The 15,026-nt window shown below is 30.1% G+C and overlaps 3 protein-coding genes and 1 pseudogene across 3 annotated transcripts, besides 1 other annotated feature; 2 read left to right on the top strand and 2 right to left on the bottom strand.

The window, feature by feature from the left end:
- Nucleotides 1-312: 312 nt before the first annotated feature.
- On the bottom strand, nt 313-1,599 carry PmUG01_06018300 (annotated as a pseudogene).
- Nucleotides 313-1,599: a sequence feature (histone deacetylase, putative, pseudogene).
- A 2,295-nt stretch (nt 1,600-3,894) lies between these two features.
- On the top strand, nt 3,895-6,183 carry PmUG01_06018200 (GTPase-activating protein, putative; the record flags this gene model as incomplete). The annotated part of the gene is made up of 1 exon (XM_029003751.1): nt 3,895-6,183. The coding sequence occupies one exon, from the start codon at nt 3,895-3,897 to the stop codon at nt 6,181-6,183; it is 2,289 nt and encodes a 762-aa protein (XP_028859839.1).
- Nucleotides 6,184-8,093: 1,910 nt separating this feature from the next.
- Nucleotides 8,094-11,598, top strand: TCF25 (transcription factor 25, putative; the record flags this gene model as incomplete). The annotated part of the gene is made up of 3 exons (XM_029003750.1): nt 8,094-10,530; nt 10,795-11,052; nt 11,516-11,598. 3 exons carry the CDS (start codon nt 8,094-8,096, stop codon nt 11,596-11,598), a joined length of 2,778 nt encoding a protein of 925 aa, XP_028859838.1.
- A 1,028-nt stretch (nt 11,599-12,626) lies between these two features.
- ROM4 (rhomboid protease ROM4, putative) lies at nt 12,627-14,486 on the bottom strand (the record flags this gene model as incomplete). The annotated part of the gene is made up of 1 exon (XM_029003749.1): nt 12,627-14,486. One exon carries the CDS (start codon nt 14,484-14,486, stop codon nt 12,627-12,629), a length of 1,860 nt encoding a protein of 619 aa, XP_028859837.1.
- Between the last annotated feature and the right edge of the window lie 540 nt (nt 14,487-15,026).

Genomic DNA, 15,026 nt, shown 5'->3' with positions numbered 1-15,026 from the left:
GTTTATTTTTTTATCGTGAATCAGATATTTTATATACTACATCGTGTATCCCATATCGCATATTGCGTAATGTATATCGTTTAGTATTTTTTTTTTTTTCTTATACCTTTTTGCGCAAAAATTGAAACAAAAAGTTATGTAAAATGTGAAATGGCATTTATTGCAACTTCAAAAGTGTAACAACGGTAAAAAAGAAAAAAATTAAATAAGTACACAAGGGTGCGTAAAAACAAGTACATAGGTAGTTTACATACGACTGTGCAAGTATATACGCAATAGTGATTGTACAAAGAATGCGGCTGTTCCGGTTGTTCATTTGTTGAGGGAATTCCATACAACTGTTGATGTCCTATAAAAAACGTTCGCGGAGTGATGAAAAGTTCGTAAGCCTTAACAGATATGTGCTGCGAAGGGGCATGCATGTATATATGTGTACACATATATGTTTATATGTATATATTTATATATTTTTATACGATGGACTAAACGCTCAGCGAATTTGGAATCTTTTTCTTGTGGAAACCCACTCACCTAAACGTCAAGATATGCTTTTGAGCCAAGGTTTTATCACACTCATTATAGCCCCCCGAGAAAACAGTAACTATGGGAAGCTTCTTTTTAATTGCCATCTGATAAGTGAAGTAGTCTCTATTATAAATTCCTTCATCTGATATGTTAAGCAAACCAAGGTCATCATCGACGCTTATATCTACTCCAGATAGATAAAAAAGGATGGTACGTTGCTGCTCTCGTTGTTCACCTTCTTGCAGTTCTCCTTTTTTCCGTTCCTTTTTTTTTTCCATTTTCTGATCCATTTTCTGATCCGTTTTCTGTTCTCCATTTACCTCTCCCTTTTCTATATCTTTTAACACATTTTTATATATACTTATGTATTCATCGTCTCCCATGTAGGGACTCAGTTCAATGTCAATAATTGATTTCTTCTTTATGCGAGGATAATTATCTTTACATTAGTCCAATTTTCAAATATTTCAGCAGTGCCGTCCCCTTGATAAACATCCACATCTAAAATAATAACTTTATCAATAATTTTTTCTGACAAGAGAAATTCAATTCCTACAGCTATATCATTAAAAAGACAAAAGCCATCTCCACCATTTTTCTTTGAATGATGATTCCCACCACAAATATGCATGCACATACAATATTTAAGAGCTAATAATGCACTTAAAATTGTGCCATTGAATTCAACTAAATAGCGGCATATTAGATCGGACTATAAATCTAACTAGAACATTTCTATCTGTTCTTTTTTTTTTATTATATCTAACATTCTATTTACAAAATTTCTATCGTGTACAGAAAATAAAGAATTACTTATTTGATATATGTTACTTGAAGGAATAATATAGTTCCTGTCATAAATACATAGTCCGCTTAATTGTGTAAATACAGGTTCATATTTCTTTATCTTAAATCGATGATTTTGTTTTAATTCAACATCAGAATATATGGGATGAAAAACGTAAGGGGGATTTTTCGAACAAGCTGAAAACTTTTTTTGATTACAAAATATATTTTCATATTTTTTTTCTTTAAAACATTTTTCAATCTTTTCATTGATTTCACCTTGTACATCCAACAAACGGCTATCAAATTTGAAATTTTTTTTTTTTTTTTGAAGGTGTACTTTTTTTCCTGATCAAGTCATAATTATTTACATTACAATTTTTGCCAGCTCGATGTACATACATTTCAAGGTAAGACTCAATTGATGATATGTATATCTTTCTTTCCCTTTTCTTTTTGTACAACGCAAGGTTGTAAATAGTGTTTGCCCTTTGGAACAAGATTAATCTAGAAAAACTATTATTCTTTCGCTCGGAATACGCTATGCAATCAAACATATACACAATACTGCATAAAAGTGAATAACCAATAGGACTGAGAACCATGGAGGGGGTTGGGAGGAGCAGTAAAATATTTTAGTAAAGTGAAACTGCTACAAGGGTTGGGAAAAAAAAGTCTTTATTCCACAGCTTTTTTATATTGCAGAGGGGTACAAATATAAAACAAAATGAAACGCAGCGAAGTGAAAGTGAAACAAAACAAAGCTTAAATACAACAAAACAAAATAAAACTGCGGCAGCGCATTTTTTTTGAACTTTTTAATTAAATTTATTTTTTTATTTTAAACAAAATATAAATTGAACGCGAGAGAGCCTATCACAACGACTGGTTAATGAATAAACGTTTTATTTAGTGTACTTTCTAAATGTAGAAAACTTTCTGCCCATAAACCCAGCACATGAAGTACGCACACACATGTACATATATATATATATATATATATATATGTATACGTACGCGAATACGTATGTGTATATGTCTATACGTGTTATGTAAGGGCGCCTTCCCCCCTTCCGTAGCGTCAGCATATTAACAAATTTTCCTCACCGCAAGGACCCCTTAAACAATATAAAAAACGATAGACTTACATATTAAAATAGAGGAAGCAAACATTAAATAAAATAAGCATGAATAATACCCACCTATTCATTGAAATGTTAATCTGCATATTTTATTTTATTAAAAGATCAATGAAAGCGTTAATTTTTTGCTAATTTTATGACATTCTTCCTACACAAGTGACGATGTAAGAACGTTCCGCCTTTTTTTTTTTTTTTTTTGTTTTTCCAAAGTTCAACTTTGAAAATAATTTTAGCTTGTAATTTGAGATCATTAATATATGGAGAAGTGCCTTACCGTAGGTAATTCATAATGAGTATTTTATGTTCAACATTTTACAATTTGAGCTTATAATTTGAAGCTTATAATTTGCAGCTTATAATTTGCAGCTTACAATTTGCAGCTTATAATTTGCAGCTTATAATTTGCAGCTTATAATTTGCAGCTTATAATTTGCAGCTTATAATTTGCAGCTTATAATTTGCAGCTTATAATTTGCAGCTTATAATTTGCAGCTTATAATTTGCAGCTTATAATTTGCAGCTTATAATTTGCGGCTTATATTTTGCAGTTTGTAACTTGTAATTTTTTTTTTTTTTTTCCAGCTAACTCAACTTCTCTTGAAAGTTATATACATAACAGACGATTTTCCACTTGATTCATGATCACAAAACTATTCCCCTTGTTAATGTTTTTATCAAAATGTTATTGGCTGTTCATTATACATACAATAAAACCTATATGTCAGTGGAATCCACCAAAAGGAGGGCATTGCAAATATAAAGTTAAGGCGTAAACACCGAGAACAATATTTGCATATGCATACATTACACGTACTTACAAATATTCATATATAATATTAGTTAGTATGATAAAAAAAGAAGTTTTAATTCTTAAGTCAAAAGTTTAGTTTCCCTTATTTTTATGTTCCCCCCTTTAGGATTTACATTTTTTTTACAATATAATAAAAAATTATCCAATTTAGTTTCTTCCATTTCGCATTTTCTCGCTCGCTCGTTCCCTTTTTTTTTTTTTTTTTTTTTTTTTAATTTTACCATCCCAGTTATACATGAACTGCTGTTACATTTTTTTTTTTTTATTAATGTGTATATACCAAAGGGGGGTGTCTTCGAAAATAACTCTTTATATTTATTTAGTAAAAATTTTCTGAAATTCTTCCTTTTCAGTAAATGAGTGCTATATATATGGGTAAGTATATACATACATAGATATGTGTAGTATATATATGTACATGTGCTTGTATATGTGTATGCATATGTGTACAAATATATGCGTATATATGGACATATATACGTATACACATGGTTCCACCTAAAATGAGATCGCTTAACAGAATCTTTGAGTGCTTATTAACACGGTAGAAAGGAAACTACACTTACCGATACCCTCTCCCCATCCTGCAGTTTTCTCGTTAGTTCTGTAGCTTTGAAATTTAAAAAAGAAATGAATAATTATGAAATAATAAAAAACTTTATAATATATAATAAAAGAAAAAGCTCAGGTACAACGGTAGAAACGAAAAAGATAAAGGAATACAGCAGAGATAGGCCCCAAATTCTCGATCTTGTTGATCATGTTGAGGGATTAAACCCGAGTGTTGGTGGAAATGACTCCATGAATGGCACAAACCATAACACGAACAATAACACTAGTCGTGGATGCGGTTACTTGAGGAGAAGGGAAGAGCTAAGTGAGCTGAAACAAATCGTAGAAAAAAGGAATAAGGGAAATGCCGGACATAACAAAGGAACATATAGATTGGAAGGGAGAGAACATGGTGAAGATATTATGGAGGAAAAGAGAGGAGAGTTTCAGAAAAACCAAATGGACAGAATAAAGGAGGATGGTGCGCATAGTTACAGATATGAAGAAGAAAATATTTCTGATGAGGAAGAAGAAAAACAATATTTAACATACTGCGATGATGGATATCTCAGGAGTGTACTAAAGAATGCTGTGATAAGCTCAAGCTTGCGTGTTTTCCTAGGAACAAAGGTAATATCGTTTTTGAATGAAGAGGAAAGATGTATTTGCTCCTTAACATGTAAGCTACTATTTTTCGAAGTATACTCTTTGAGTAATTTAAAAAATTTATACAAAAATAGATTTATTAGCAATGAAAAAAGAAGCTTTGTATGGAAAGCGATCCTACTAGCGGATAATACCTATATGAGTGAGGAAGCATATACGAAATTAAATAATATAAATAGTAGTTATGAAAAAATAATTGAAAAAGATATTGATAGGACATTTCCTAGAAATCCTTCTTTTTTAAATAAAGAAGAAAACATGCAAAATAAATTATTGGACATATTAAAAATATGTTCTTTATATTTTAAACGTATAGGTTACTGCCAAGGTATGAATTACGTTGCTGCTATATTTTTATTAGTTTTTCAAAATAAATTAGACACAGTAAGATGTTTTATTGCTTTATTAAAAAATTTTAATTTAAAAGGAATGTTCATATATAATTTTCCACAATTAAAAAAAATTATGTACCAATTAAATATTTTGATAAAAGCTTATATACCAAAATTATTTTCTTATTTTAAGAGAAAAAAAATTAAAATAGATTTCTTTTGTACAAATTGGTTTATGACGTTATTTTCTCAAGACTTAAGCTTTGAAAATACTCTTAAATTATGGGATATATTTTTTTTATTTGGCCTCAAAATTTTAATAAAATTAAGTCTAGCGATTTTGCATCATCATCAAAAACAAATCCTTACCTTGTCATATGATGAAGCGTTAACTTTTTTAAAATCAATTACAAAATTGCCTTTTACCAATTATTTATTTGATGAAAAGAATTTTTTTATCTACATAAAGAAGTTTAAAGTGACTAACAGAATTTTAAGACAAATAATTCTTCTTAAAAAAAATCATGAAAAAGTTGAAATACAAGTTAAAAAGAGTTATGACAAGGTCAGGTGTTCTCTTTTGTTAAGAACGAGTTCAAAAGAGCGACAAAATACAGATAAGCTAAAGGATGCACCTTCGGATAATTTTATGGACAAATTTATGGACAAGTTTATGGATAAATTTATGGATAAATTTATGGACATGTTTAAAGGGAGTAACTACAACGCATTTAACTCGAATAGCAGACGAAATAATTGTGTTAACATTGCTGCTTATAATGGTGGTATCCCCAAAGAGAGAAGTTGTAAGAACGTATCATGTACTAGTTATTACAACAGTTATAACATGCACCCACTGAATTGTGCCAACTTTTTTCACGACTCGACATACTTGAACGATTTCATGATCGACAGTCAGTGCCTTAGTCTCAATTTTAATAACAATATTTTATGCGGTAATAGTGAAAAAATAAAATACAGAAAAAAATATACCTTCCAGGGGGATAAGCATAATTATAGTGGCAAACATAATAGTAATGATAGCAGTAGACATAATAGTAATCGTAGCGATAGAAATAATAGTAATCGTAGCGATAGACATAATAGTAATCGTAGCGGTAGACATAATAGTAATTGTAGTAGTAGACATAATAGTAATGATAGCTGTGGTCATAATAGTAATGATAGCGGTGGTCATAATAGTAATGATAGCGGTGGTCATAATAGTAATGATAGCAGTGGTCATAATTGTAATCGTAGTAATCATAGTAGCAATAGTAATATGGAGGAACAGATTGCAGCTAAAAGAGAGGATGACAATGCCTTTATGGAAACAAACACGTACTACGATTTTAATTTAACGAAATAGTTTGACCGAAAGTTATAACAGAAGCAAATCTTCCAAATTTGAAACGCGCTAGAACTGAAAACTGTGTTAATGTATTTTCCACATTTGTATATTTAAAAAAAGAGGTATCAAAAAAAAAAAAAAAAATATAATAAAATATAATATAATAAAATAGAGTAAAATAAAATATAATAAAATACAGTAAAATAAAATATAATAAAATACAGTAAAATAAAATATAATAAAATATAATAAAATACAGTAAAATAAAATATAATAAAAAATGGTAAAAATATAGTAAAATAAAATAAAAATAAGCAGCTTACGGAAGAACTGCCTACATTCCAGTGAATTGTCTTTCCGTTTACATGAAGCACCTTGGCAAATAACGAACATGTTAATATAAAGACAAAAAAACATCGTTATACGCGCGCATAGCACGTATATATTAAATGCTACTTATTATATGCTTTATATTATATGTCATATATTATATATTAAAAAAAAAAAAGATAACTCCACTGCTTTATATCAATTAAAAATTCTAATTTTTATTTTTTTTTTTAGTATTCATTTTTCATTTTTCTTTATCTTGTTTCAGTTTCTTGCATCATATTTTGTATGTAGATTTATCCTTCAAAAAAAAGGAACTGCTATTATTCTGATACACTATTTTATTTTAAGCGTACTTCATACGATATGCTCCTTTGCTAATGCATATGGGTACATACATTCGTATATGCGCATACGTACGTATGTATATATATGTTCATGTGTGTTCATGTACGTTCATGGGTGTTCATATACGTTAATTTGTGTTCATGTATGTTCATGTATGTTCACGTATGTGCATGTATGTTCAAGTATGTACATGTATGTTCAAGTATGGGCATGTATGTTCAAGTATGGGCATGTATGTTCAAGTATGGGCATGTATGTTCAAGTATGGGCATGTATGTTCAAGTATGGGCATGTATGCTTTATTTTTTTGAAGTTATCCTATTTTGCATTCACGCGTTCGTTGTTACCTTTGTTTTAATTTTTCTTTTTTTTTTGTAATCCTATTACTGCGTTTTAAGATTAACAAATTCGTTATTTCATGGTCCATTTCGGAGATATACATACATATGCATACGTGTACATATATTTGTATCTTTACGTATCATACCTTTTTTTTTATTTTGATTTTGTTAATACTTTACACCTTTATTACTGAATTTGCATGAAAACCCCTATTTTACTCCTTTTGTTCGTGCACTTCATTTAATTTTATATTTTCATTTTTTCCACATATATATAAATATATGCATATATATATATATATATATATATATATATATATATATATACATATATTATATGTGGGATGCATTATGTATGTATGTATGTATAAATGTTTTTGTGTATACATATACACGTACAAGTAATGTCAATGAATGTCAAACGTTTCTTTTTCTTAAAAACATAAATAAAAATCTTATTTGAACATACTTCCATATATAAAAAAAAAAAAAAAAAAAAAAAAAAAAAAATAAGAGGGAAAAGAAATACGAATTAAAATCTCACCTTTCAAACATTCCCCAATAGTGACCCTCTCAAAAAAAAGGAAAAATCGATCCATAAATGTACATGCTTGTGCATATGTATAAGTATATACATATATATGTATATACCTATGAACGATAAAACTAAATTGGAACATTTCTTGTTACTTGCGACCCCATCCCCCTTCTTAATAGCGGCATAAAAACATTTCATTTGTGTCGCTGTGATTTGTTATGACCAAAATATTCATCAGTTAGCTTTTTTTTTTGTTTTTTATTATTTTACCTCTTCTTTTTTATTGTTTTACCTCTTCTTTTTTATTATTTTACCTCTTCTTTTTTATTATTTTACCTCTTCTTTTTTTCAGTGTATAAAAAAAAAAAAAAATGTCTAGCAGGTTATTAAAAAAAATTTTAAAAGAGAAAAATCGAGATGAAATAAACAAAATAAAAGAAATTGTTGAAGCAGAAGCATTATCTTTTAAACCAAAAAAGAAAAAACACTCCTTTAAGTTCTTGGAAGATTCACAAGATGATGATGGGGATGATGATACGTCGGAAAGCACAAATGGGGAGGAGGGCGATGGTAGAAAAGAAAAGAAAACAAAGGATGATATTGACGGAAAAAAGAGATCAAAGGATGAAGATGCCAATTTGAGCGATGAGGAAAAATGCTACTCCTGTGTGAACAGTAGCAATAAACATGGAAAGGTAAAGAATGGCAATAACAAAGCAGCTGGTAAGGAAGTTATAAAAAAGGTAGAAGAAAAAAAGGTACCTCTATTAGCAGAAGAGGATATATCAAAAAGAGGTAAAAAATGCAAGAAAAAGAAAAAAAAGAAAAACATGGATGAAGAAATTTCAAGCATATTAAACAAAATAAATGAAGAAGATGGGGAAGAAGAAAAAAAGGAAAAAGAACAAGGGGATATGGAACATTCTTTGGATCCATCTGAGTATAATAATAATAAACCAAGCTACTTATACCTTTTTGCTTGTACACATGAAAAGTATGAGTATTGCTTAAAATTAGAAAAAAACAATTTCAATGTGAATGTAGAACTAAAAAGAATATTTGGAAAAGATTTTATTAAAGATAAAAAGTTTATAAAAAAGAGTAAAATAAAATATTTGAAAAATTGGCTAGTTCAAGATTATACAACGAAAACAATTCAACCTCCATTAATTATGAAATTTGATGAAAATCAATTTAAATTAGAAAAATTAAAATTATATTTGGAAGCAGAAAATTTATTTTATGTATTACTAGACAGTCATGATATACAAGCAATGAATGATCTGTTAAAAAAATACCCATTTCATATTGATACATTATTAATATTATCAGAATATTACAATGAAACGAGTAATTTCGAAATAGCTAATAAATTTATAAAAATGTCTTTATTATTATTACAAAATATATTTCACATTAATTTTAATCCTAATTTTTTAAATAAATATAATCATGTGTTTGTAAATCCATTTCATTATGATAATAAAGCTTTATTTAAATCTTTATATATGCATATGCTTTATCTTGAAAATGAAGCATGTACAATTACTTCGTTAGAGGTAGCCAAGTTATTATGCAAGATTGACTTACGTTATGATTTGTGTAGTACTCTACTACGAATGGACAACTTAATTTTAAAGTGCAATTTATTCGATTTTTTAATTTATTTTTCATTTAATTTTGTTTTGCAAAATGTTGAATGTGTTATACCACCAAACAGATTTAATGAAATTATAGATCCATTCTTAGCTCAACAGCATTCTTCTCTCACTATGAGTATACACAAAAACGGAAAAATTAATGATCATCGACAGGATGATATTTGCAATTCATATGATAAGGTTGATTACACATATGGAAGTAGCAACATGGCAGGCATTATTGATGAGAAGGACAACCCAAACATGGAGGGAAGGTTCACACAGGTTGAGTTGGAAAAGAGACTTCATTGCGAAGCTCCAGAAGCGGAAGCGATTCTACGAAATGAAAAATTAGAACAAAATATGGAAAATAAAAATTATACTACCAAAGCAGGGTCAAAGGAAGGAAGCACTTTCGCTGATATAAGCACTCAAAAGGGGGACATAAACACGGCATCATGTAGTGCGAATGTAGAAAATGAAGTGAATAAAGTGTCTAACGGGGAAAATAAGGTCGACAGCACTTACACCTCTAATACTGTTAACATCGCTAACAAGGACAACTGTTTCTCCAACAAAACGAATGGCGCGCTAGGGAGCAGCCCATTTGATAACTTCGAAATTAGGCTGCACTTAATTTTGCCAAACTTTGCATTTTCCGTAGCCCTATGTTTGTACTTGAAAAATAATTCTTATGTTGATTATAATCAGATAAAACTAATTAGTAAAAATGATATAATAAATTCCTTTTCATATAAGGAATGTAAATATATGAAGTTCCATTTTAATATTAATTTTAATTGTTATAATTCTGTAGGGTCTAGTTGCAATGAGGGGGATTTATTTTCCATTTCTTTTTGTGCTCACTTGTTTTTAATAAGAGCTTTATTATGTTACCCCACATTTTTACACCTTTTTTTAAATTTTAATAATTTTAAATCAAAAGTAGTGAAACAAACCATTTATGATAATTTAACGTTTAATGACATACTAGCTAATCCCCCTTTTTCAAATAGCACCCTATTTAGTGCAGAAGAATATGAGAGTGTACAGAAAATTATTTCGTGCTATCTAGAAAAGAACAATATATATTATAAGTCAGAAAGGATCATCACCTGGTTTCACGTATGCTGCAGTTTCATACATGAGCTCTACAAGGACACAGAAGGTAATCCTTTTCGAAAAGTGGAGCAGCGAATTGAAGCGAAGCGGAGTCCACTCCGTTCAGGCAGTTTGCGACAATTTTCTGGCTCAACTTCGACAATTTATTGACCATTTCATGTCCATTTTATTGCATTTTATAGATAGTGATCGGACTGTTTTATCATTAATTACATTATTTGTGCTTTCCTTTTACGCATGATCGTTTCACGCATTATCGGAATACACGTTCTTATTTAACATTCTCTTGCTTGTTGCTTGCCCCCTTCAGCGTCCCAGGAAGTGGAAGCAGCACGCAAGGATTGGCGGAAAAAGATCCCACTGTTGGACATAAAGAAGTACAAAGACGTGAGGGTAGGAGAATTCAAGTCAAGAAATTATTTATTACCTGATTTTATGATGGAAAAGAACAGAGCTTATTCAACGAATATCCCTAGTGTTACTTCCAATTATTATGTTTCGTTAAATAGTAATTTGTTGATAGCCTTTTTTCAGAGTTTGCTCCCCTGGTATCAAGTAGACTACTATGGTTATCAAAACGAATAAAAATACAAGCATGATATAAAAAGAAAAAAAAAAAAAGAAAGAGGAAGAAAGAGAGAAAGAGAGAAAGAGAAAAAGAGAAAAAGAGAGAGAATGCGAAAGAGAAAGCAAATTAGAAAAAGAACATGAGAATTAGAATTATAATTTGAAAGAGAATGAGGGCGAGAAAAGTGAGGACACATTTTTTTATGACCATGATAAGATCAGTATATCGGAGTGGTGTGCTTTTTTACGTAGCCTGTGTCGTAGCAGTGATGAGAAACCATTTCCTCGTACGAAGCTGGCATGTGCATGCGTGACTGTGCGGTCATACATTTGTACGTATGTGTATATATATACACATATTATACATACGTATGCCCGTTTATGCGAGCATTTTGAACTTTCTAATAACAAAGTTTTTTTTTTTTTCGTGTGCACTCATTTACCCTCCATTTTCCCTAACGCAGGCACGCATTCGAGGCCTGTGTACTTATCAACATTTTTAAGAACAATCATAAATGAAACGAAGAGACTTTTTAACTTTTCATGACTCGTTAACAGTCTTCCTACATTCTCGCCTCTTCTCGAATTTTGGCATTTTACTCGGGTATGTTATTTCGTTAAGTATGCATGTGTGAAAGTTTATGCATTATTGTTTACAAATGTATATATTATTCTATATACATTTACATCTATATCTATATCTATATATATATATATTTGACGATTAACCAAAAATAAGGGATATCACTTTATGCGTAACCGTGATTGATGACACGGAGTCATGACGCCCTTTATATGAGGCATAGGGAAATTTAAAACAGTTTAAGGTAACAAAAGGGAAAAAAAGAAAAAAAAGAAAAAAAAAGAAAAAAAAAGAAAAAAAAAAGAAAAAAAAAGAAAAAAAAAGAAAAAAAGGTAAAAAAAGTAAAATGGAAAATATGAAAGAAAAACAATTATAATTTTAACTGTAATAGTAGTTATGAAGAGGAAAACGTAATAGTAAATCATGAAATGTAAAATAAATGGGTAAAATTGCAAAATGTCGAGCGGATGGATCGCAGGACAAATGGCAAAAAAAAAAAAATAATAATAAAATAAAGTAAAACAAAACAAATAAAGCAAAACAAAACAAATAAAGCAAAACAAGTAAAATATATGAAATAAAAAAGATAAGACGATAAATGTCTATACAAGAGGGAAAGTAAAAAAGTATACGACGCAGCCATTTTACCCATTTGCGTATGTGGGAAAAAACGTTCGTCAAATATTGAATGTTATTTTAGCTACCTAGTTAGCTAGCAATTTTTTTTTTTTTTTTTTTATTACATTTGTATATATTTCAACCTGCACAAACGGCACAAATCAGTGCGATGAAGTCACACCTCGTTCTGTTCAACTTAAAATGGAATATAATAAATTAAGAAGAAATTCGGCGTAACGTAAAGGTGTCCCACTTTTTTTTCTTGCTCCGCATCTCCTTTCTATACAGTTTCCTTTTCTGCACGCACGGGGATAAGACAAATCCCTATTAACCCCCCATGTTCAACACACCTTTTCACAGCGCGCATCCCCCCTCTAACTGCAGTAATACTTTGTGGCTTCCTCGTTATTGAAACACCAGAAAAAATTTTTGACATTAATGTAAGGAAATTTTTGAGGTGCTATCTCACAACAGTAGCATGAGTGGACGCCTGAGAATTTTATTTGACCCATGGGTTTATAGGATTTGTAGGCATTTTCATTTAATAAATAAATAAACAAAATGATCCACATAATAATTAAGGACGATGCAGCAGTAATTCGTACAATCCATTCTCTTAATTTCATTTTACATGGTGGTCTTCCTTCATCATTAATCCTATTTTTCATAATAGACATAACAACATGAAGAGCATCATCTTTGTGTACTTTATTAGCAATTTGTTTTTTTCGATAATTTTCTCCTTTAATTTTTTTTTCTTTTGCTTTAGCATTAATTAACTGTTTCGTTTCTTCTGAAAAGAACCAAGAAAAAGGGGGGGAGGTCAACATTCGTTCTCCTAATGTACACTTATCAGCAGCTGACACAGTTGTTATGGTAGCAAATCCGTAGAGGATACCTCCTAGACAACCACCCATATGTGCATAATTATCAGTATACCCAAACATACCAATAAATATTCCAAATATAATAACAAGAATCATAAAAATTAATACACAACAAGGTCTAGGAATAGTTTTCCAATATTCTATATAGTATGTAAATAAAGCTCCTATTAAACCATATAAAGACCCTGAAGAACCAATCGTTACACCACAAGGATCACAAACAGCTGATAATAAATTACCAGTAATACCAGAAATAAAAAATAGTAACATTGTCCTAATAAAACCCCAATCTGGTTCAATCATCCATAATATTTGTATTTGACATATGACATTAAATATTATATGCATGTATCCTCCATGTAAATATACTGACCAAAATAACCTATATATTTCTCCATAATTCCTTATATAATTAGTATTTAACCCTCCTAACAAATTATATACACGACTGTTTACTGAATCCCAGCTAGATGTTCCTGAACCATCTGAATTTTCTTCTACTTTATTTGTTGGCCATCCTTTGTCAGCTGTATTTACACCAACAAAATGTCTATCCGATGCAGATTCATCTAAATTATATTCACATGCACCATATCCTAAAAATACAAAAAATGGTTCTCTCTTATCAGCTACTGGTTCAGTATATATAGGATATAACACCTTTGATATACACCTACCATTAAAAGTATTATAATTAAATATCAATTCAGAAAAAAATACCCAAAATAAAATTGCTGTTGTAGATATACACACAATTAATCTACCTACAAGTGGATTATTATTTAACCGTGGGTCTTTTACTTTCACTTTGCCATTTTTATTTTTCCTTCTGTATTTTCCAAGCATAGGTGATGAAAAAGGGTTCAAAGGGGCTCGTCTTCCAACGGCACCTGCCGGTAGTGTATGTAAAGTATCATCGCTCGTTACTATAATTTTTATGTCTTCTTTTTCGTCTCTATTTATTTTTCCATCCTTAGGGGTTATTCCTTCTTTTGTATTTTGTCGCATTATGTCGTTTGACCCGCTTATCCTCTTTGACCCTCCTATCGAGTTTTTACCCCCTTTCCAATTTTTTTTATTCCTGTTCATAATATCACTAATATCACTCCCCCTATCAGATGAATTAGCACTATCCTCCACTGCCGCTTTGCCAAATGGTCCTGTTCCTTTATTCATTTTATACTCATCGAGAATATTAATTTTCGACCCATCTATTTTTTTTTTTTCATATGTGGTAGTGATATTACCACGATTTCGTCTTTGTGGATCTACCACTTTACCAAATATGCTTTTTTTATTCTTGTTCTTTTCTTCCTCTTTGAGATTAGCTACTTTGTTTATTTCCATGTGTCGATAATACAGATCTTACGCATATTTTTACAAATTTCACGATGATGTTTCACCCAGCATATATATATATATATATATACATACGTATGTGTACGCACTAATTTTCGTATATTGCATGTATGTCTTTTTATATATACGTTATGCACAGGTACATGAAGACAAATGAAAATAATCTGTACACGTCATCACGTAAAATTACTAAACAGATATATTCATTAACACTTTGAAAAGGCCAGCAAAATATACACTATTGCAGAATTAGAAGAGGACAAATCTGAAGATCAAAATGATGATCAATTTGTAACAATCGTGTTCATAATTACGCTTACAAGAACAATCCGCAAAAAGGTCCATAAAGACGGGGAAGCATGCGAGGGTAAATAAAAAAAATAAAGAAGACAAATTAACAGGAAAATAAAGTGGGCAAATTAACAGGAAAGTAAAGTGGGCAAATTAACAGGAAAATAAAGAAGACAAATTAACAGGAAAATAAAGAAGACAAATTAACAGGAAAATAAAGAAGACAAATTAACAGGA

The sequence above is a fragment of the Plasmodium malariae genome, assembly GCF_900090045.1.
Source record: "Plasmodium malariae genome assembly, chromosome: 6".
NCBI classification, from domain to species: domain Eukaryota; phylum Apicomplexa; class Aconoidasida; order Haemosporida; family Plasmodiidae; genus Plasmodium; species Plasmodium malariae.
Note: the sequence above shows the minus strand (reverse complement) of the source record. Positions and strands in the feature narration are given on the sequence as shown.